A 22,130-nucleotide genomic window follows, 5' to 3' on the forward strand; every position below is an offset into this window, starting at 1 on the left:
GCAAAAAGAAAATTTCCCATCACATCAAACTTGCAATACATGTATGGAGTATTGAATGTAGATAAAATTAAAAACTAATTACACAGTTTTGTTGTACTTTGCGAGATGAATCTTTTGAGCCTAATTAGTCAATATTTGGACAATAATTCACAAATACAAACGAAATGCTACAGCTGCGCTACAGTAATTTTGGTTGCCCATCCCTGCGGTTGCCGGCCGCCGCCCGCCCCTGCGGCCGCCGCCCGCCGCCCGCCCCTGCAGCCCCTGCCCGTGGCCCCTGCAGCCGCCGCCCGTCGCCCCTGCAGCTGCAGCCGCCGCCCGTCGCCCCTCCCTGCTCGTGCCCGATCTGCAGCGGCACTACTCGTGGACGATCTCCAGCGGCCCGATCTGCAGCGGTCCCTGCTCGTGCCCGATCTGCAGCGACCGTGCTCGTGGACGATCTCCAGCGGCCCGATCTGCAACACAGTCCCTGCTCGTGGACGTCGCCACATCTGCAGCAAGGTGAGCACTACAACCCCTAGAATTATGGTAGCCTAGAATCACGGTCTAGGAGCTTTGAATCATGGATTAGGATTTGGAATCAACAATCTGTTAAATGATATCTTTGTATGCAATCATGAACAAAAACTCTCTGTCTAGATGGATAACAAAGGAAAGGGCAAGGGAAAGAGCAACGAACCCGAGAAGGTTGTATGCCAAGCAGATTAGGAAAATCCTAAAATGACTACAATTTTTTGTAACATTGTTGTTGAGGAGATTGCAGCTGGAAATAGGCCTCTAGGTACACTGAATGCAAGAGGCTATAAGAACTTGCGGGAAAAGTTTTTCACTCAAACAGGAAAAAATTATACCCAGAAACAACTGAAAAACCGTTGGGATAACTTGAAAACCTTGTATGGTTTTTGGAAATCGCTTTGGAGCGATTCTGGCCTTGGAAGGCATCCTGTTTTGGGGATACCTACAGCAAGTGATACATGGTGGGAGACAAATACAAAGGTTAGCAATATGTCGTGTGTATGTTCATTGGAATTCTTTGTACTATATGCAAGTGACTAGTGTATTCTCTGTTTTTTTACAGGGACACCTCAGGAGGGAGAAAAAGGCATTCCGTTATGCTCCTCCACCATGTTTGAAACAATGGGAAATTATGTTTGAGAAGAGTCATGTCTCAGGCCAATCTGCATGCATTCCTGGTGAAGAAGGTGGTGGTGATAGCGTTCCCAATGAAGAAGAGAGGGATGATGATCCAATTCAAGAAATAGGGAGTGAGCAATTTACACCCACATCATCTACACGCACTGTACTGAAGAGGAAGGTGACATGTGATAGCCCTAGGAAAATTAGTCCAAGGAAGAAAGGGAAGAATCCTATGGTGAGGGTGATGTCACGCATGGTGGATGATGTGATTAGTTCCAACTCTGTGACCTCCAAAGCATTGACCGGTGATTTCACTCGTGAGTCGGTTAGAGAGGTTATGGCATTGGTTAAAGAATGTGGAGCTGTAGAAGGAAGTGATGAGCACTACATTGCAACACAGTTGTTCAAGCATCCTGCAAATCGTGAAATTTTTTTGTCTAGCTTTGATACCAATGAAGGAAGGTTCAATTGGCTGAAGAGATGCTATGAAGAAAGAAAGAAGTAGTCGGCCATGCAAGAATTATTTCTGTATCCTATCTATCTAGTTACTGTTATTTTTGTAAAACTCTATATTTATGCCTTGTGACGTATTTGTGACCTACTGTTAGTTGTACCAAACTTGTGATACCTAGTTACTGTTATTCGTACCAAACTTGTGATGTTATTGTCCATGTGTCTTTATGTAGATGAGTTCTGCAAGTGATGAATCAAGTGATGATGAATATTCGAAGTTGTTGGAAATTGCAGTTGGTCAGCAGAAAAAGATGACTCGGTTGATCAATGCTGCAAACATGTTTGGTATGTATTATGATCAAACTTATCTAAACAAGTCAGGAAGGAGACAACCTGAGGTGACTGGTTATCAATGGGTTACTACAACTTTGAACAGACATAGATCATGTTATAGAATGTTCAGGATGACAAGGGCAGTTTTTGATAGTTTGCACGAAACCTTAGTTACCAACTATGGGTTGAAATCAACTACGGGTATGCATTCCATTGAAACTTTAGCCATGTTTTTATGGATAGTAGGTGGTTCTCAAGCTTTTAGTCAAGTTGAGGATAGATTTCAGAGATCTACAGAGACCATTAATAGAAAGTTCACTCATGTGTTGAATTGCTTGAACAAAATGGCTGCAGACATTATTAAACCAAAAGATCCAGAGTTTTCTATTGTTCATCCTAAACTACAAGAACATCGGTTTTCACCTCATTTTCATGGTGCTATTGGAGCAATTGATGGAACTCATATCCCTGTAGTTGTTCCTTCTACTGAACAGATTACACATTTTGGTCGGTACCGATGTACCACTCAGAATGTATTGGCTGTATGTGACTTCGATATGAGATTCACTTTTGTTGTTGCTGGATGGCCTGGTTCAGTGCATGACACAAGGGTTTTTAATGAAGCATTGCAGAAATATGCTGACAAATTTCCTTTTCCGCCAGAAGGTACAACAATATGGCACCTACAATTGTTTTATTAAATGAACCATATATTATTACTAACATCTTAGAAATATGTGTAGGAAAATACTACCTTGTTGACTCGGGTTATCCTAATCGGAAGGGTTTTCTTTCACCATACAAAGGAGAGAAGTATCATTTACCAGAGTTTCGACAAGGTCCAGAGCCAAGAGGTAAAAAAGAAGTGTTCAATCACTTACATTCATCACTACGGAATGTGATTGAAAGGTCATTTGGTGTTCTCAAAATGAAGTGGAGCATATTACAAAAAATATCGAGTTATCCAATGGAAAAGCAAGCAAGGATTATAATTGCATGTATGGCCCTACACAACTTTATTAGAGAAAGTGATTTGACTGATGAACTTTTTGACTTGTGCGATCAAAATGAAGACTTTGTTCCAAGTGTTGCTCAAGCAACATCATCTCAGCCACAAGCACATGGACATGAAGAGAGCGACATGAATGCTTTCCGTGATAGTATTGCTGATGCTTTGATGGCCATGAGAGAGTAGTGTAATGTCGTTTGAACATGTTTGTGACTTATAAATGCATGGATAATGACCCATTAATTTTATTATAATTATGTTGTCAACAAAGTCTATGAATAATTGTGCATTAAACAAATACAATCAGTACGGACACATAGGGGTAATAGAGATATTGTACATCTCTTCCAGCCACTCTTATCCTCGGAGAAGCTGGGTTGCCAAACAAACCTCAGCTTTCGGAAAGCCAGCTTTCGGAAAGCCAGCATTCCAGGATGGAAAGCCAGAAGCCAGCTTTCGGAAAGCAAAAGCTAGAACAAACAGGGCCTTAGTCATTTGGACAGGCGGAAAGCTGGGACTTGGCTTTTGATGACCACGTGCTCCGTGCTCTCTCCTCTGCGCACTCCGACCACTGCCCTCTACTTCTAGCTCAACAGTCCGGACCGCGTCGATCTACACCATTTAAATTCAAGAATGTCTGGTCAAGCCTACCTGGGTCCAAGATGTAGTCAACCATGCCTGGCAACAACCATCACTTCATACGGAACCATTCCACAGGCATAGCCACAAATTACGCACTACCGCTTTGGTGCTTCGTTAATGCAGTCAATCCATCATCTCTGACACAAGCTAAAATTCCACAGAGGCGGTGCAAAGCACGTAGCAGCAAATGGGAGTGATGGTTCGCGGCACCTTTGGTACAAACAAGATTTCGACAGTTACTACGCATCATCTCTGCAGTAGTGTATGGTTGGCGTGGATTCCGATAGAACGAACTTTTCATATTTTAACTCGAATATAGATTTGAATGACCTCAAATTACAAAATGGATAGTTCTTTCAAATCTACATTCAGACATCTAATCGATTTGAGTAAAAACAATTACCAAGTATCTTTTCGATTTATTCATGGTTTGGAAGAATGCAGTTATCATAAATAAAACATATAAATAGGGATCAAATATGATATATGTAGACAAAAATTGCTCTTTGAAATAATTTATTTATAAAAAGTAGTTCAATAAAAATATCAGCTTCAACCTCAATCAAAATTATATATTCGTAACATGGTTTAGAGCGATGCTTTATTATATACTGATATGAATAATATTGGATACCCATCCAACTCTATATTTATTTTGGATACCGACAATATAAATGAAAATGATGAAAACAATTCATATATAACTTACCTAAAAAACAATTCATATATAACCACTTTAGTTACCATTTGCATATCCATGTTCTAATTTTAGCGATTATGGATTCGGATACTAACGCTTTTAAAGGTAAGGTTACGGATCCAGATCCATTACAGAATGGTGTTCAAAATTGAATATTGTGAATATATGCGTGTCAATCTCTTTCCATATTAACATCCGCACTTGATCGCGATCGGTATACAATCCATTTCCATATATTTTCTTTTCTTGCCAACGGCCACACCGGATATATACGCCATGAATGTTTTTTATAGAAACTTTATTTACATGGTTCCGCTTTCGATACGGTCCAACACGACCCACAAATCGCTCCCATCCCTCGCGCTCTTGTCATCACCCACCGCGCCCGTTCACCTCTGGATCGACCGACCCATGCACGCAAGACACGTATTCGTCTCCGTTTTCCTCTTCCTCCTCGCGCTCTGCCTCGTCGCGCTCCTGCCACCGACCGGGTTGCCGCCGTCGCCGCGGTCGTTCTTCCAGCCTTGGCTGCCGCCGGTCAGCAGCAGGAGCGGCACGGAGCACGGCAGCGCCGGCACCGAATGCGACTACTCCGACGGGCGATGGGTGAGGGACGACGCCGGCGTGACGGCGTACACGGAGGGCTGCCCGTTCCTCGACCCCGGCTTCCGGTGCCTGCGGAACGGCCGCAGGGACGACTCCTTCCGGTACTGGCGCTGGCGGCCTCACCGCTGCCACCTCCCTAAGTAGGTAGCCACCGCCATGACGTTTTTCCTTGTCCCCGTGGCATGCTTGCGTCTTGCAGTTACTTGATCGGAATGGTTTGGAGTTCGTTCATCAGGTTCAACGCAACGGATATGCTGGAGAGGAGCCGGAATGGCCGGATCGTGTTCGCCGGGGACTCGATCGGCCGGAACCAGTGGGAGTCCATGGTGTGCATGCTCGCCGGCGCCTCGCCGGCCGGCGCGTCCAGGGTGTACGAGCAGTCCGGGAAGCCGATCAGCCGGCACAAGGGCTACCTCTCCATGGTCTTCGCCGACTACAACCTCTCCGTCGAGTACTACCGCGCGCCGATGGTCGTGATGGTCGACCGCTTCCCGGCGAACGCGACGAGAGGCGGCGGCGGCGTGAGGGGAGCTGTTCGGCTCGACGTGCTGCCCCGGCACGCCGACCGGTGGGCAGGCGCCGACGTGCTCGTGCTTAACACGGGGCACTGGTGGAACGTGCACAAGACTGTCAAAGCGTAAGCCATGGCTATTACGATTTGGGTGCTCAAGTTTACATATATTGTTAAGATTTATGAACACGGTTAGTTGAATGTTGCAATGACGAATGAGCAGAGGGAACTATTTCATGGTTGGCGACCGCTTGAACATGACCATGGACATCAGGGAAGCATTTTGGTTGTCCCTGCAAACTGTGAAGGATTGGGAGTTGAGCAGTGCACAGTTTTCCCAGAGCTATTTCTTCTTCAGGAGTTATTCTCCTTCGCATTATAGGCAAGTAACCGATCAAGTTCAAATTCTTCATCAAAAAATCAAAATATGAAAATCAATTCACTCTGCAATACCGAGGTTTTCTAACCTGGAATGGAAATGGCAGCAATGGCACCTGGAACACAGGTGGCTCGTGCGCCGGCCGGCTTGATCCACTGATGACCACTACGGACCACTTCGGTGAAGAGTACTCATGGATGAACGCGATGATCGCGAAGACGATGGAAGGTATCAGGAGCCACGGAAGGAAGGCACAGTTCTTGAACATCACTCACATGACAGAGCTCAGACTGGACGGCCACCCCTCTCGGTACCGGGAGCCGGGAACGCCGCCGGACGCACCCGAGGATTGCAGCCACTGGTGCCTGCCGGGCGTGCCGGACACTTGGAATGAGGTCCTCTACGCACATCTCTTGTCCATGGGGTACGACACAAGAAGGAAACATAGATGATCAGTTTTTGGTTTTCGGTGCATAGGTACAAGCTAGAGCTAGTATTTTTTTGGTGTATAAAGCTAACACTAAAATAGGGTCCTTCCACAATTATTTGGTTAAATATGGGTTTCAAGATAGCACCTTGCACCAGTAGTTCTTATTTATGCATTTTTTTAAACACAGTTCACAAGCAGACGCTCATATATACGCACGCACACTTAGCCCTATAAATACACGCACATAATCCTACCCTATGCTTCGAGAGACTGAGTCCGCAGATCCTTGAGATTGACGACGGGCACAGCTGAAAGTGGAAGCACCGGTTAAATCTTGGAATAAATCAAGAAAAATACGAGTACTAGTGTCGAGTTGAGGACTCGTACACTGGTGGGCAGGTTCCACCACAAGGAACCTTACGCTTGTTTAGCTTCCTTCACAAATCGTCCTCATATATCTACAAAATATGGTGTATATTAATAGAAAAACTACAATTTGTTGGCTACGAATGTGCTGGCTGGTTAAAACACATATATAGTTATATACTACACTACGTGGATGGTTAAGATAAGATGAAGTTAACTGAGTATACATGTGAGTTACTCCCTCCGTTTCAAATTATAGATTGTTTTCACATTTCTAGATTCCAAATTGTAGATTGTTTTCACATTTCTAGATTCGTAGTTTTTACTGTATATGTATATAGAAATATCAAAACGCCAAAACGACCCCGGAGGGAGTAGATCCCTTGGAATAGAAAATGTGCATCAGATTTCAGTCGAAGGCTTAGGATCGATTCTCGTCATAGCGACGTCACTGCAACCAATTATGAAATGGACAGATGCACGGTGCAACCGATTTGGCTTATCAGGGAGTTTTAGTTCAGATCTTAAGAGAATAAACTCCAAAGGTATGCATGCTCATTGTATATATGAATGCTATGCGTGAATGAATAGATTGGTATTTCAAATATCTTTTAATATGATATTGAATTTGTAGAATTATTGGGGGAAGGATTTGTAGAACTTGATGACACATTTTAAAAATATTTGGTGATCAGAGTATCCCTCTAAAGTCCTTTTAAAATCAAAATGTGTCTACTAAAAACAAACGGAGTACATTGGTATGTTCATGTGTTTTTTTTTTAAACATAGTACAAACGTCGAAACTCCCTACCCTATAAGCACTTTAAGAAACTGGGCTGGTAGACTGAGATTAACGAGGTTTGTCTATGGCACAAATTAAAGAACCTAACCAACGCTCAGTTTGGCACATGTACTCGGTATATTTGCTGGGATACATATATATACTGGGATCGACACATGGGAACAATTATTTACTGGGATACTTATATAGGTGAAAGTGACAACCGCGATAAAAAGTGAGTGTACATGCACAGACATACAGCCAGGCCTATACGTATACACGCCAGAGAGAGAGAGAGTGTGTGTGTGTGCGTGTGTCTTAACATCAGTCGCTGAAATCGATGGTGGCGGTGGAGAGCACGTTGTCCCCGGTGGTGGGGTGCGCCGCCGGCACGTCGTTCACCACCGCGTTTCCCCGCTGCCAAACCTGGGTGAACTTGCTCCCCTTCCCTCCCGACAGCACCACCGTGGCGTACACCACCATCTCCTTCCCCTCCGCGTCGTGCTCCGCCGCCACGCCCGACACCGGGAACGCCAGGTCCCCGGGCGCGGCGGGCGCCATGGACGGCGCGTAGCTGTCGAGCACCGTCGGGTACGCGGCGAGGGTGCCGTTGGCGCGGCGGAACGCCACCACGGCGTTGGTGCCGACCATGCCGGCGCGGCCGCTGGGGTTGATCCCCCACGCCACCCACCCGCCCTCGTCCTCGCCCTGCGTCGGAGCCCGGAACGCGACGGCGACGGTGTTGGTGGCCGCCGTGTAGTTGTAGTGCAGCGTGGCGCCGAGGCGCGGCAGGTCCGCGCACGACGCGTAGAGGCGGCCGCCGCCGTTGCCCGTGAAGGTGTGGCTCGAGCACGGCGACGCCGCCTCGGCGACGCTGCTGGTAAGGAACGACGAGCAGGCCAGGACGACGACGGCGAGGGAGACGAAGGCGCTGCTAGCGGAGCGACGGTGAGCGTTGCCAGATACCGCCATCTCGATCTCAGGACACTGCAGCCAACTTCTCCTAGGATGGTTGGTCGGATTCGAACGTGTCGTCAATGGTGTCGATGTGATGGTGAGAGTGTGAGCTGCGTGAATATATAGGAAAGCCAGGAGCGAGGGGGTTGGTGGGGAGGTTGAGAGTCGCAAAGAAATCGATCTGGGTTTGCTGTGATTTGCGTATGGTCGCCTGCGATGCGGTTACGACGGTTGTGAACTCTGTGCTTGATTCGCGGGCACATGGCGGATTTTAATTACACAAGCATCGGTCGGTCTCAGAACTGACAAAGTTAGATCACCCATCATCTGCGAGGCCTGAGTATGATATGTGTACCGTGCATTGGCTCAAGATTTCGCGATCCTTATAGGTGGCCTATATATATGTACATAAGTTTTCCATTCGAATTGTCACATGACGTCAGATACTTCCTCCATCTTAAATTACTATTCGTTTTAACTTTTCTAAACATAAAATTTCAAAATTTCACTATGTATCTAAACATAAATATTTAGGTGTGTTAAAAAAAATCAAATAAATAGTAATTTGAGACGGAGGAAATAGATCGAAAGGTTCTCTCTTCAAAACAACACAAACACTTGCACACATACGCACTTATCTCTATTAACACACCGACACAAGCACCCATTACCACAATACGAGTCACAACAGTAGCAAAAAAGCGTGAAGCAGGGTTATAGCATAGCAGCAAGCAGTAGCCCACAACAGCGACAGAACATGCTCATGATTGAGTCTTCTCTGTAGTAATGTAGAGAGACTTGTATTTTCCATGCACAACATAACTTAAGGTGTCCAGTTGCACTGCAGCAATAAAGATAGATGCAAGGTATGTTGGGCCTAAGGGACTGAGAGGAGTGAGGAGGGTTAGGGAATTAGGATATTAGGCCCGTCTCATTTAAATTGAAAATGTGATGAGCATGGGTCCATCACCATTAAAAATGGATACGCCATCTCCCAATTATATCCCGCTCTCAGTCGCCTCCATCTCATTTTCCATCCTTTTTCCATGACTTTTCATCTAGTTTCTGTTTTATTGAAAATACGTGACAAATATAGAAAATGGATCCATCCATTTTTTAACCCTCTCATCCTTACCATTTATTTCTACATGTATCAAGTTACCGAATACGTAATGTATAAATTACTGCTTTACATATACTGCTTTACATACAATACAGCTTTCAGGTCGCAACCCACTACAACCTAAGCTTTACATAAAAAAAGAAGAACACTGCCTACTTTTTGTATATTTGAATCTGACCAAATAAACGAGGTATGCACAAACTGAAGTGAAACATATATGTACTTCTTTTCAGTAAATTGAGTTGCGTTCTTAATTTTTCTTGCTTGTATTTTTTTATTAGCCTTCGTAGCATGATCAACTAGGCAATGCACGGTTGATAAATAGAAGAGAAGTGATGCTGCAATTGTGAGGTTTGAATCTTATTGATTGGAGGCTGGATTGTGAGTGCTATTCCTCCACCAAATTGAAAGTTATCATCACCTGAGGGAAGATCGGGAAACACATTCCCCATCCCCATCACTTCTAAACAAAAAAAAAACTTTCAATTTAATGCACAGCACATAGGCGTAGGCTCAGTCAATTTGGGGTTTTCTCACACAATATTTTATTAGTACTGAAGTAGGATGTTGATCTCATAAGTCACCCGAGCACCTCAGCATCTATTGGAATCTCTCTTAGCACTGGCAAAATAATATCCATAAATGAGAGCACCTATACTAAATAAGAAAAGCCTTTTGAAATGTACTTTAACCATTAGTTTCTCTTACGATATACCCATCAATTGTAACGAAGCCAATGCCTTAATAAAAAGTATTTGTGAAATATAAATATGTAGATATAACTTTTATGCGGGTAGGTTTCTTCTTAAGAAAGAGTCCATTTTATTCCCTCGTCTATCCACTTTGTCCGCTTAGTCTCCCAAACAAAATTTAGGGTTACTTTACTCCCCTAAACTATTTCGTTTGGTCCAATCTACTCCCTAATTAGATTTTTTTCTCCATGTATGAGTTGAATTTTGAGTTCAAATTTTGTAAGCAGGTATATAAAACATGATGATTTATGTAAAAAAATATATTATTTTCATGATTATTTTCATAGGTTAGGAATATTTAATACGAAATTGATCTTAGATATACAAAACTGTACAAAAAGTAATCATGAAAAATTTCTAAAGTGTTTTTCTAACTAGAACATCAAATTATAAGTCAAGTGACAAAATCTGAAATTAAAACTCAACTTGTACATGAAGATAAAAAATAGAAATCTAATTAGGGTAGATTGGACCAAATGAAATAGTTCGAGAGAGTAAAGTGAGCTTAATGTTATTAGGAGGTTAAGCGGACAAAGTAAATAGATGATAGCAGTAAAATGGATTTTTTTCCTTCTTTTTAAGAAGCAGGAGCGGGTTTACCCCTACTCATAATTCGATTATTATTACTCAGTTTTAAAAATCCTAAAACACTTTTAAAAAAAAGGAGTGAGGCCCTTTTTGGAGCATTGCAAAATTTTGTAAATGTAATTGCATTCCGTTTGTAATTTCATGTGCACAGGAATACCTCTGGAATGTACCATGCTGTTTCGGTAAGGAAAAAAAACAGTCCTGTAAATATGAGCGTAAAAACAATACTGACATCATCAGCCCTGGGAATAGCTGGAACTGAACACAAATAGCAAAGGTTTCAAAATTGTCCAACACAGCAAACAACATCAAAATCTGAGCTATGAATTATTGATCAAGGGCAAAGTGCATAGAACATCCATCAAAATACTCCCTCCGTCCCTTCGTTTTGACTTTTATAGGTTCATAGTTTTTGCTATGTATCTAGACATAGATCATATCTAAGTCCATAGTAAAAGCTACGAATCTAGAAAAGTCAAAACAACCTATAATTTGGTATAGATGAAGTGATAATTATCCATCTCAGGTACAGGAAAAACAAAGACAGAGGTGCACCGATAGATGACGCCAGCATGTCTGCAGTTCTGCAAGCTAGTGATAAACTCGTGCTGAATAATGCAACAAGATTACGATCTAAATAGACCCTACAGTAGATCTGAAGAGCCCTAGTTGGTATGTAAACACCCCCCCCCCCCAAATAATTATTTTGTCACTGGTTAATTATCTAATCAATTTGAATTCCCTTATTTTGTACATTTGTTAATGTTTTCTTTCAGCTCAAAGACACATCTATGCAATCGCAGTATTGGCATCAACATAACCATCCAGGCACAATAGCAACAGCACATCAATCTTTGTGATGTAAACATCATACATGCTTTTATTTATGTTCACCTAGAAGCTTGTCCTAATCTGTGCGGTGTCATTTGATGGGTGAGCATGTGCGGAAAGAATGTAACAAGGAAAAAAATCCTTACTTTTGCTACATGGCTGATGGCTCCAACCAATATCATGTTCTATTTTGTTGCAGGATTGATGCTATGATCTCACTGCTATCATACGGTTCATTTTTTCTAATGCTCTGTAGCAGTATTTTCCTTCAAAATTCTAAACTAGAGTTTTGTTTGTAATTTGGTAGAGAACATTAAAATTGCAGATAGATAAATAGCTAAATAGGAAATTAAAGAATAGTGCCTGCGTGTTACCAAAATTACATTACACACGTCCAGCAGGCAATGTTTCTGAAGAATCAGAACTAAGAAGCCTTTCGGCTTCATCATTAGCTTCAGCTTGTATACGCCATTGCTGCATAAGAAGTTTCAGAAGTAAACATTAGATCTTTCTAATATAATATTCTTCTTGCTGAATATAAACTGAGGAAATACTTGCCTCTTCAAGACTGTCGATCTCCATTAATTGTTGTATCTGCTCTGATATTCTCTCCTGAAACCACAAAACTGCCTATTAGCATCGATCAGGATTAAATAAAAAGAAACCGATCATATTTTACCTACTATGTATGGATCAACACGATAAAAACTACTTACTGCACTGCTTGCCGCTTCAGCAGCAATAACATCAGAGTCCATCTCAACTTCAATTTCGATCATTGAACACAACTGTGATAGCATATTTGATATATCAGCACAGTTTAAAGGTGAAAAATTATACAGATGGCATATTAATGTACTGTTTTCTCGATTACTTTTGCATAACTTTCCATTAGCTCAATCCTTGCCAAGAGTGTGCTTTCCAAGCTTTCCCGTACCCTCTTTACTCTACCTCGTCTAGCACTAGAAAGTAGTTTGTGCACCAGAAAATAAATTTAGCAGTGGTAAAAAGCAGTATGCCTTCTAATAAATAAAAGTGTGATGTTTGTGAATTATTATAACTAATATAGTATGATAAAGGATTTACTGGAACTTCCTGTACATTACCGATAAGATGGTTCACCCACTGCTAGTATCTTGTTATCCAACTGACACATCCGTGCGAGCATCCACACCTTGAAAGAAAGAGTTTCCATGTTTACAATTAGATTTCCAGAACCCTTCTTGCACAAAATTTAATTGCCACATGGCTTGAAAAGATAAACCTCTTTTTGAGCAAACTGTTTCAGATCCTTAAGACGGCTCTGAAGAATGTCATACTGAGACAAAAGCTGCTGCCGCACAGCAACTATATCCACCGCCTTTTGTGGAAGCTGAAGAAAACAAGAGATTTAGGTCAATGCCTCAAGGAGAATGTATAATGGACTACATAATCTCTTGCCCGAAACAAACTCTTTTTTAACAGGTCATACATGGAAACTAGGCTGCCTCCACGAAATATTAATCCAAAAAAGCAATAAAATCCTAGCATTAATATATGAGTGAGAAAAGACCAAATTATAGTAGTCCACTGCAGACCGAATGGTTATATATGCTGACCTAAGCAGTAATGTCACAATGAGGTGGACTGAAACCAGCAAAGCATGATAGGACAAGCTAATGCTAAGAATCATTTTGTACCATAATTTATTGATGATAGACGACTGTAATTACAACCACCTAGTAAAATATTAGGAATTTATTTACATGATGGAGAAACATCCTCTTGAAGTTTTTCCTATGTCAAAATTGGACTTGCCTTTTGAATTTCTGGTAGGGACCACTTGATTTAGAGTTGTTCTACGGCAGCTGATGCAACAGCAGTTGCTGCAATAAGTCTAGGAAGACTTGGGTCAATGAATGCGGAAGCAGCATCTCCAGAAGCCAGCAAAGCAAGAGCACCAACCAATAAATATGGGCTAACGAAAAACGATCCTTCATTCTTTGATGGAGCTCTTAGCAACTTTGAGACTTGCCCATTGATGTGATTAGTGAGACACATAGGTTCTCCTGGTTTAAATCCTTGTGAGCGTGCAGAAATCTTGAGGGGACCCATTTCACGATAAACATTGGATGGGGCTGCCAAGGAAATGGTCACTCTTTCTCCTTCTTGAGCAGGAAGCTCTACGGTCTGGGTAGCAAATCTATGAGTACGTGCTGTTCCTGAAGGTGCGCTGATCTGCAACAGAAACAAGTGAGAAACATATGGGTAATCACATATTGAAATTAACAATCCCATACGTATACATGAACACGGTAAAATACTTAAAAGCAGCATACATGGATTATAGAACTCCATGACATCATCAGCAACAGCTCGTACTGAATTTGGTGGGAAGAAGTTTGGCTGTAGCCCAAGCACATCACCAAAAAATTTGCTTAGTGATGCAGTAGTCCAAGGAGTGGATTGGTATCGAACAAGGTGGTCAAAAAAGTTGGTGCCTCAAGAATATATCTGCCAATCACTGTATAGGCCATGTTCGAGGTCATGTTTGGACTCTACCCGATGGTTAAAGAGATGAAGCAAAAAAAAATCTTAACCTCGACAGGAAGTTTATCAGTTGGCTTTGGAAGGATAGTGTTGATGTGGCCAATGTGGGGTTCAAATGCATATACTCTGATACTAATTGGTCAATTCTGGCAGCATCACTCCCCATACTGTTTCTAGCACAATAATTTCAATTTATATTTTCAAATTTCTATGATACTCCCTCTATCCCAGAATACAAGACATGTTTTGTTTTGTTAGGACAAATCCTTTGACTAGCAGTTACCCTATTAATATGTCATTTCTTTATACAAACTTTTAATCATAAGTACTTTTGAATATGAATCTAATAATACCAATTTTGCATCACAAAGTACTTAATATATATACTATGTCATTTCTTTATATATGTCATCACAAAGCAGTTACCCTATTAATATGTCATTTCTTTATATATATATAATAGAGTAATTAATGGTCAAGGGCATGTCCTAACAAAACAAATATGCCTCACATTCTTAGATAGAGGGAGTATAAAATCTAGAGCATTCCTCCATCAGTTTTAAACAGAACTTTCAGTTCACTTGTGGACATAAAAGTGCAACTTCATCAAAGTACATCTTCAAAATATAGACAAAATTAACATCTATTCTGTACATTCTGAAAGAGAAATCTACCACAATAGAGTGGACAGCAGCTGGAAGACCATCTTTTCTTATATTAATAAATCTCAATGCCTTCTCCAGAGCTGAAATATCCATGCTGCGTTCGGCAGGAGGAGATCCTTAGAGAAGTAATATTAGAAGCAACGTCATATACAATACCATTAAGAAAGTGGTAAAAATTTCATATAAGTTCTTATCTGAGATAAAATAGAGTGACAAAATTGATAAAGGCTGCATAATAACTGGAAGTATTATAAACTATTGCTACTATGAGATCGAGTAAAGGGTGCCTGCGAATGGGCCTCTAGCTGAGTTGGTTAGGTGGCTCTAGTAGCACTCCTCAGGTCGTTGGTCATCTCACATGGGCTACGGTGCTGCTGTGTAAGGGTGGGGTAGGGGTTCGGGGGTTTTCTCGTCCTGCGTGAGAAGGTCTTCTTAGCAAAATGCCCGGGGGCTGTCTTACCCCACGCAGGTCGAGTAAAGGGCGCCTTACTGTGATATTAAGTGTTTTCTTAACCTAGTCTTCCACAGCTAATGGTAAGGATATATGTCTTGCAAGAATGTTGCTGCTGACATAATGACTACTTACAACTAACAGTTGCAGGGGTGAAGCTACATGTAGGTGCCGTGGTCAGCTGACCCCAATGAATTTTGCTAATTCTACTATAGTTCCACTGTGAAAAAGTTAAACCTCTTTTTTAAAACATTTAAGATTGCAACATATTCAGAAGAGAGACCCCAATGATTCCCTATAAATTTCTAGCTTCACCCCTGAACAGTTGCATTCACTATCCATGTACCATTACAGCCAACACTATACATATAAAGAAATCTAAGGACAATATATTCATATTTTCCTTAGATTTCTTTGCACTGGTGTGAAATCTAAGGAACAGCTCACTAACCTAACTTCTTCAGATTCAATGCTTGTAATTTCTCCGGAAAATAATTCATATTGATATCGACACTTTGAACAGGAAACAACCTGAAACGATAACAAAAACATATCGGAAATTGCATTTCAACACCCACACTATAAATAATCTAGGATATTAGTTCATAATGGAAAGCACAAGGACTAAATTATTTTAATTTTTGCATTAAGAATAAAATATAGGCACCAAACTATGAGCTATATGCAATTCAGTAAACAAAATGAACAAAATTTTCATGCTCATAATTAAGTATATTCATCTAAAGAATAAAACTCTCCACAAAACGGCATCTTAGGAAAAAAATAAAGTTAGGTAGAGACTGACAACACAAGACCTTCCTCCTTAAAAATGTTATGATCTGAGTGCGAGCCTATAGACATTTACAGTACCATATTCTCCATTGTGTGTCCTCTGACAATTTAATGCAACTTACCCTCCCTCCCTCTTCCATCTCGTGAGTCCCAACTGTGGCCACTTGTTTCAAAAGCTCACGTCATCTAAGCTAATGACTAGTATTAAAAAATTTAAGGAGAGGTACTACAAGATACTTCTGCTGCATCAAACCTGAGTTCCATCCTGAGGTTGAGCAACAGCAACTGCTACCATGCAGGTTGGACAGCGAACAATAATCCCGAAAGGAACCTGCATTAAGCAAAATTTGTTATCATCACATTGTGATGCTACTTATCTACCAAACCTTCTCGCTAAGTCCATGAAGCAGCGTTCTATCAAGGTACTAGGTGCAAGGCAGGTGGAGGGGTAGTGATTAGCCTGTATGAATCACCAATGTATCTGGTGCTTAGTGGGTGGTGCCCATCGCACCAATACCACGGACAAGGGTCCTGAAGGTCAAAATATAATGGAATTGACCGTTGATATGACTGGTTTATACGGTATTGGAGTTGGGGGGTCAAAATTAGACAAACAAAAGAGTTGGGCCAAAAATGGACTTATATTCCATGATAAATCAGACGTAAACTCAAGAGGAAGTGCTTTCTGACATTGGTATAGCAAGACCATTATGGGAAGTCCTTTGACCATTTTTTTGTGTTTGAACTGGGACTTAAATTCACAAAAATAATCTAAATATGATTTAATATTTATAGTATTCTCTTTTCACTACAAATTTACTTCTTAGTAGAAATAATATGAATAATATGTCAATTGCACATTATGCAGATTGATAGCTGCCAATCTATATATATCAAGTAGCCCAATAACACATTCATTAAACCAGCTGTACAGAATTGCTGAAACTACATCCTCCACTGTCAATATGATAACACTGCAGTCTGCAGATGAAACAATGAAGCATCCTAAAAGACCATGTAAGCATGATAATATTACTTAATAGCCATGCACAATAAAAAAAATTCACCTCCTCTGTAGAAGAAACACCAGCGCGAGATACACAATCGATTATCCTGATTGCATCTGAAACACGGAGGGCGGCTGCCAAACGCTGTACAAGCAAGGCATATGTCCGGACGTCCGGTCTTGCCCACCTCCAGCCTCCAACTGCACATCAACATTCAGCAACGCACAGCACTCGAGATTGAAGATTCTGCATTCTAATTTCATGACAAAAAGGTCTGAAACATCAAACAAAGAACCAAGGCCACAAGGCCCCCGTACCTCCCGCGAAGCCGGACCGCATGGCTTCGAACACTGAGAGCGCGAGCTCGACGTTGCCTCGGTCAAGTGCCGCGGCTACGATCGCGTTGCACTCGGGCGCTTCCAGAGCGGCGCCCGCGCCTCCCGACGACTCCGCGACAATGTCCAGCGCCTGGTCCGCGTCCGCCGCACCTGAGACCCGCCTGAGCAGGTCCGCGTCGAGCCATCCGGCCACCGGCGCTTCCGATGAGCCCTCACCGGCGCCATCACCGTCGCCGCCCGCGGCGCCAGTCCTCTGCAGGGAGCAGGAGCCGGGGGAAAGACTGGAGAAAAACGCGGGGCAGAATCTGGCGGCAGGGGTGACACGCGCGAGCGGCGGAGAGGAGACGGGACGAAGCGAGCGGCGGTGAGATGCGGGGGAGGGCGGGAGGAGAGCAAGGGCCATGGCCGCGTGCGTCGTCTCAGCGACAGATCGTCGAGCACATGGCGTGCGTGAGCTCTGGATTAGGCGCGGGTGGCTTAGGCATGAGAGGAGGCTGAAATTCTAACGGCGTTGGCCAAGAAAATACTACAAGATTATAAGGAACAGCTTGTGAACAGCAAAAATTTAAGTATTTATTTACAAAGAAAATCAAACGGGAGGAACCAAAGGAATCCGATGCCAAGAGCTAGCTAACTAATGAAATTGACGAGAAACGTCATATTACGAAATTTCCACACTTACAGAAAAGTCTTATTCAAGTTATGATATCTTTACAATTATTATTTGTGAAAAAAAGGGTTTGCGGAGAATTTAAAAAAATCGAGTCCATAGAACTACACGAACCTTCGTATGAGATATTTTATTTATCAAAAGTACTAATTAGACTAAAATCGAAAATTTTAACTTCACGGTTCATAATGATTCCTTGTCATCAACTAAAAGAACACCGCAAAGAACACAAAGAACACTGCAATCGGGTCAGGGAAATATTAAAGTTTGATTCTGACTGATTTTCAGACTCTTAACTATACGCAGAATCTGTTCTCTTAAAGGTTAGAAAAACCTAATGATTGAATTGGACTTTTTGGTAGTTGGAGAATTTTAAACAATTTCGTAAGGTTTCCAAATTAGTTAAGCGCATCTTCGTATGAATTTTGGAGCTCCAGATATACCTGTTTTACTAGGACTATTCTGCAGTTGTTGTTAGATTTTCAGTACGAGGTTCATCTCAAGATTTGCCTATATTGATAATTTTTCCTTTATTTATGGATCATTAGAAAATTCTAAGTTCTGAGTTATCTTTCATATGGCATAAGATGGGAATTTTTAGCCATCAAAATTAAAAGATAAAAAACAGAGAAGCAACAACGCTGGTGTCATGTCTAAGTTTGCATGTGGTTTTGTGAGAATGTTGGGTTCGCGTGTAGGAACCCTTTGAATTATGTTTGTTTATACTTGTGTGTTTGTGTTGGTGCTGAGTTATGTTTGTGAACAGATGGTGTCCCTTCGGATCGTGCTTAGCTCACGTACGGTCTTCAGTGACGGCAAGTAAATGTAGCAGTGTGGTCTAAATGTTTTAACTTTGTTATTTGAATTACTACATTTAATTTTAGTACCTCACGCTAGCAAAAATTGTCTTTCCATTAAAGTATCTTGTTCCACTTGAGGCTTTACTTTTGAAGTTATGAATTGAAGTTCATGCATTGCAATTTTGCATTTGCATCCTCATGTTTTTATATATATGAAGAAAACCGTAGCCGAATTGGTGTGGTAAGTACTGGTACAGCAATGCACGTTGAGATATAGCAATGTGGTTGCAGCTCTCACCTCCTTCCTTGGGGATGTGTGGGTAGAAGTGAAGTCATGCACTGCACCATTCACATATCATTACGAAGTATTGTTGTGAAGTATTTATTAACTTACTACTCGAAGATATGTGCTTCTTTTACAATATTGACTCTTAAATTGTTGCTTAATATATTGTGCTTTAAATGATTTGGTTGAAGCAGTTTGCTTGCGGAGATTTTCCATAAACCTCATACGCTTTTTCCCTTTCCGTGATTTGGTTGAAGCAGTTTGCTTGCTGAGATTTTCCATAAACCCAATATGCTTTTTCCCTCTCCGCAGGTTATTGAGTTTGGAGGGTGCTTGGTTGGATGGGAGTAGCAGCACATGTGCCCACACCTCTTCATATATATATTTTGGATACATGTGTTGTGATAAAAATGTTTGGTTGTGAAGCCTTTATTTAACTTATAATCTCTTTGGATCCAGTTTATAAGATGTTTATCAAGAATATTTAAGTTGCTTCCGTGTCCTATGTTCTTTTATCTTTGTTGTTATTTTTTTATGTGTGTATCTGCCATAGCTGTAGTGTAGTGTGGTAACGCTCCGAAATGTTGCTGATGTCCTGGGGTGTTACAATATCAAGCAAAAGTAGCTATCCTGTGTAAATCATAAAATCATTGAACCTTTCATCAACTCATTCCAATTCTGAATTGTTACTCTAGGTAGATCATAAAACCACTAAAGCGCTCTTCCAAGTAGAGAGTAGGAAAACAACCTGATTCTTGTTAACTCTATCCACGTTAAAGGTATTGCATAGCTGCGTAAATGCTTTTAGATGAAGATTAGCATCATTCTTGCCAGTGAAAGGTGACCTCTGCACCATCCTCAATGTTGAAGTTTGGATCGCGAATGGTTGCCCAATGCCACCCAACTCATGGATAAGTAAATCAGTGGTGTTTGGGGCGCACAGCTCCCCCGATAATATGCTCTGGCTCAGGTTGATCTCCCATTGCAGGTGCTTCCGGTACAGCTGGTGCAACTGGCATCCTTCCTTGACTTGCTGGTGGTGTTGACTTTGGAGTAGATGATGATGTTTTCGACACTTCCAATTCTTCCTTGACAGTTGAAACTTCGATCTCCAATTTCCTTACTTTTGCTAGTCTATTCGTTGCCTATAAAGTTTTTCTGAATCATCCACAAAATTTTTCAATTTGTTGGAGAGGTAGACGTCCATCTCCTGTTAGCGTTAGTGAAAGCAAAATACGTATATACAAAAACTAAATTGAACTTTTGATCGAGATTGAACAAAAGAAAAGGATTAAAAAGAAAAGACTGAAAAATCATGAACAAAATTCATAATTACATAAGCATAGTTAAACTTAGAACTTGACTATTAGTCCCCGACAACGGCGTCAGAAAAGCTTATTGACGGCTGTTAGCACGCTAAATTATGAACCACAAGCTCACGGATCAGTTGTAGCTCTTCCCTCAGAGTACTCCCCCAAGGTTTTATCAATTCGTGAAACTTATAGCACAAGATCTATTTCAACTAGCATTGTTAGTATGATTTGGTGTTGATGAGTGATTCAGATCCAATCTACTAAGCATGTACAGGCAGATAACAAATAGGAGAGAGGTAACCAATCTAAAACAACCTAGACTATGCATATATTGTAATTCTGAGCATGAATAGCAAAGAAACATAAATATGATCTTAGTAAACAGTATCTTTAAATCTAGACCTCCGGTCCGCCTCCAGAAACCCCCTATCTTACATAAGAAAGATCCCGTCACGATCCCCTCTATCAGTATAGGTAGACTAAGGGTACGATCAAAAGAACATGTTGTACTCATCGATAGATCAGGCATGCAAATCCGGTCATCACGACCACAAAAACATCCTAAGCAATCTATCATCGATCATAAATTGAAAACCAAGCAAACCCAAAAGAGCATAAAACCATAGAAGGAGATACTTAAGAACATAAACATATCTATTACTTCACCATGAATGATTGTACATTACAAGTTCACCACCGGGATCCTACCTTGATCTTGATGACTTCTAGCTTCAGAACTCCAGCGTGATCTTTCTCGCAGGGTGATCACGCTGGTAGAGGCTCATCTATGCTAACCCCTGACAACTGCACGACCCTTGGCTCTCCGAAGTAGTGTCCCTCAAGCTCCTTCTACTTTTCTGCTGCTTCACGTTGAGTACGTCATCTTGGATATGGGGCTTGGTGGTTTTTTAGGGTATTTATAGTCCTGCATAAAAGCTATCAAGATCTATAACCAAACCTAGCGGTAGGGATTTATTACTAATCGTTTCCACAAGTGTTGGTGAATATTTGCATGTAGGTGACTTATCCTTAGCAAGGAGGAGAAAACACACCCAAAAGGTAAAGAAACACAATTCCAACCAATCAAGAAAGAGCACGCTGATCCAAGGACCCCACATCAGGGGTAAACCACCTTAATTTGGTGCGGGACACCCTGAACTGACTTGAGGGCCCACCAGGCAGTGTCCCAGGTGAAAGGCAATGCGAGAGGCGGTTACCAGGGATCGCCCGAACCCCTAGTGGGCCCTCTCGTGCCCAGCTTGCACATGACGGCTTCTGGTGGCTTCCTTATGGTGGTTGTGACTATTTCACCGAGAGTTACCGCCTCGAAACCTCGGATCCTGCTAGGTGGCACAAGGAGAGGAGTTGGAGGGGAATATTCCCTTTGGATGCTAGGAGCATTTCCACTCTCCCAAGGCACCTCCCCACTATAAATAGAGGACCCCTCTCGCTCTCGCAACACACCACACAAGAGAAGAAGTATAGCTCCATTCCAAAGGTGAAGCACTACCTAGCTAGTGCTTAGAACATGGAGAGAATGACAGGTGTTTGGGAGGAGTGCCAAGGTGTCGGCACTCTCTTCCCAGCTTGTATCTCTACGGATGCTAGCTTCCTTCTGAGTAAGTACGTATTTGTGATTTCTTCATATAGTGTTATACTTGGTTCTTATATGTAGGAGTTA

General features: G+C 41.8%; 4 protein-coding genes across 4 annotated transcripts; 2 read left to right on the forward strand and 2 right to left on the reverse strand.

Moving 5' to 3' along the window:
- The first annotated feature begins 720 nt into the window (after positions 1-720).
- Positions 721-3,118, forward strand: LOC106804388. The gene is made up of 6 exons (XM_014805360.2): positions 721-996; positions 1,079-1,372; positions 1,824-1,935; positions 2,278-2,589; positions 2,667-2,777; positions 2,997-3,118. Exons 1-6 carry the CDS (start codon positions 721-723, stop codon positions 3,116-3,118), a joined length of 1,227 nt encoding a protein of 408 aa, XP_014660846.2.
- Positions 3,119-4,685: 1,567 nt separating this feature from the next.
- Positions 4,686-6,222, forward strand: LOC101783424 (protein trichome birefringence-like 8). The gene is made up of 4 exons (XM_014805411.2): positions 4,686-5,020; positions 5,116-5,517; positions 5,615-5,773; positions 5,877-6,222. Exons 1-4 carry the CDS (start codon positions 4,686-4,688, stop codon positions 6,220-6,222), a joined length of 1,242 nt encoding a protein of 413 aa, XP_014660897.2.
- A 1,198-nt stretch (positions 6,223-7,420) lies between these two features.
- On the reverse strand, positions 7,421-8,418 carry LOC101776940 (cytochrome b561 and DOMON domain-containing protein At5g47530). The gene has a single exon (XM_004973166.3). It carries the CDS (start codon positions 8,317-8,319, stop codon positions 7,672-7,674), a length of 648 nt encoding a protein of 215 aa, XP_004973223.1. The 5' UTR covers positions 8,320-8,418; the 3' UTR covers positions 7,421-7,671.
- Positions 8,419-11,722: 3,304 nt separating this feature from the next.
- On the reverse strand, positions 11,723-17,897 carry LOC101777346. Its single transcript, XM_012847112.2, is given in 12 exon segments — positions 11,723-12,072; positions 12,157-12,210; positions 12,315-12,386; positions 12,473-12,560; positions 12,705-12,772; positions 12,863-12,970; positions 13,396-13,815; positions 14,802-14,886; positions 15,695-15,774; positions 16,289-16,366; positions 17,103-17,242; positions 17,360-17,897. Coding segments are annotated over 12 exon segments (1,707 nt in total). The 5' UTR covers positions 17,784-17,897; the 3' UTR covers positions 11,723-11,982.
- Between the last annotated feature and the right edge of the window lie 4,233 nt (positions 17,898-22,130).

Source organism: Setaria italica, chromosome VI (assembly GCF_000263155.2).
Source record: "Setaria italica strain Yugu1 chromosome VI, Setaria_italica_v2.0, whole genome shotgun sequence".
NCBI classification, from domain to species: Eukaryota; Viridiplantae; Streptophyta; class Magnoliopsida; order Poales; family Poaceae; genus Setaria; species Setaria italica.

What these genes read in the sequence shown, in the direction of transcription:
- LOC106804388 (XM_014805360.2), top strand. Translation starts at nt 721, where the DNA reads ATGACTACAATTTTTTGTAACATTGTTGTTGAGGAGATTGCAGCTGGA. An exon ending in AGAAAGGGAAGAATCCTATG is followed by an intron (nt 1,373 to 1,823) that starts GTGAGGGTGATG and finishes GTCTTTATGTAG; the next exon opens with ATGAGTTCTGCAAGTGATGA. An exon ending in CAATGCTGCAAACATGTTTG is followed by an intron (nt 1,936 to 2,277) that starts GTATGTATTATG and finishes AAATGGCTGCAG; the next exon opens with ACATTATTAAACCAAAAGAT.
- LOC101783424 (XM_014805411.2), top strand. Translation starts at nt 4,686, where the DNA reads ATGCACGCAAGACACGTATTCGTCTCCGTTTTCCTCTTCCTCCTCGCG. An exon ending in CACCGCTGCCACCTCCCTAA is followed by an intron (nt 5,021 to 5,115) that starts GTAGGTAGCCAC and finishes TTCGTTCATCAG; the next exon opens with GTTCAACGCAACGGATATGC. An exon ending in TATTCTCCTTCGCATTATAG is followed by an intron (nt 5,774 to 5,876) that starts GCAAGTAACCGA and finishes TGGAAATGGCAG; the next exon opens with CAATGGCACCTGGAACACAG.
- LOC101776940 (XM_004973166.3), bottom strand. Translation starts at nt 8,319, where the DNA reads ATGGCGGTATCTGGCAACGCTCACCGTCGCTCCGCTAGCAGCGCCTTC.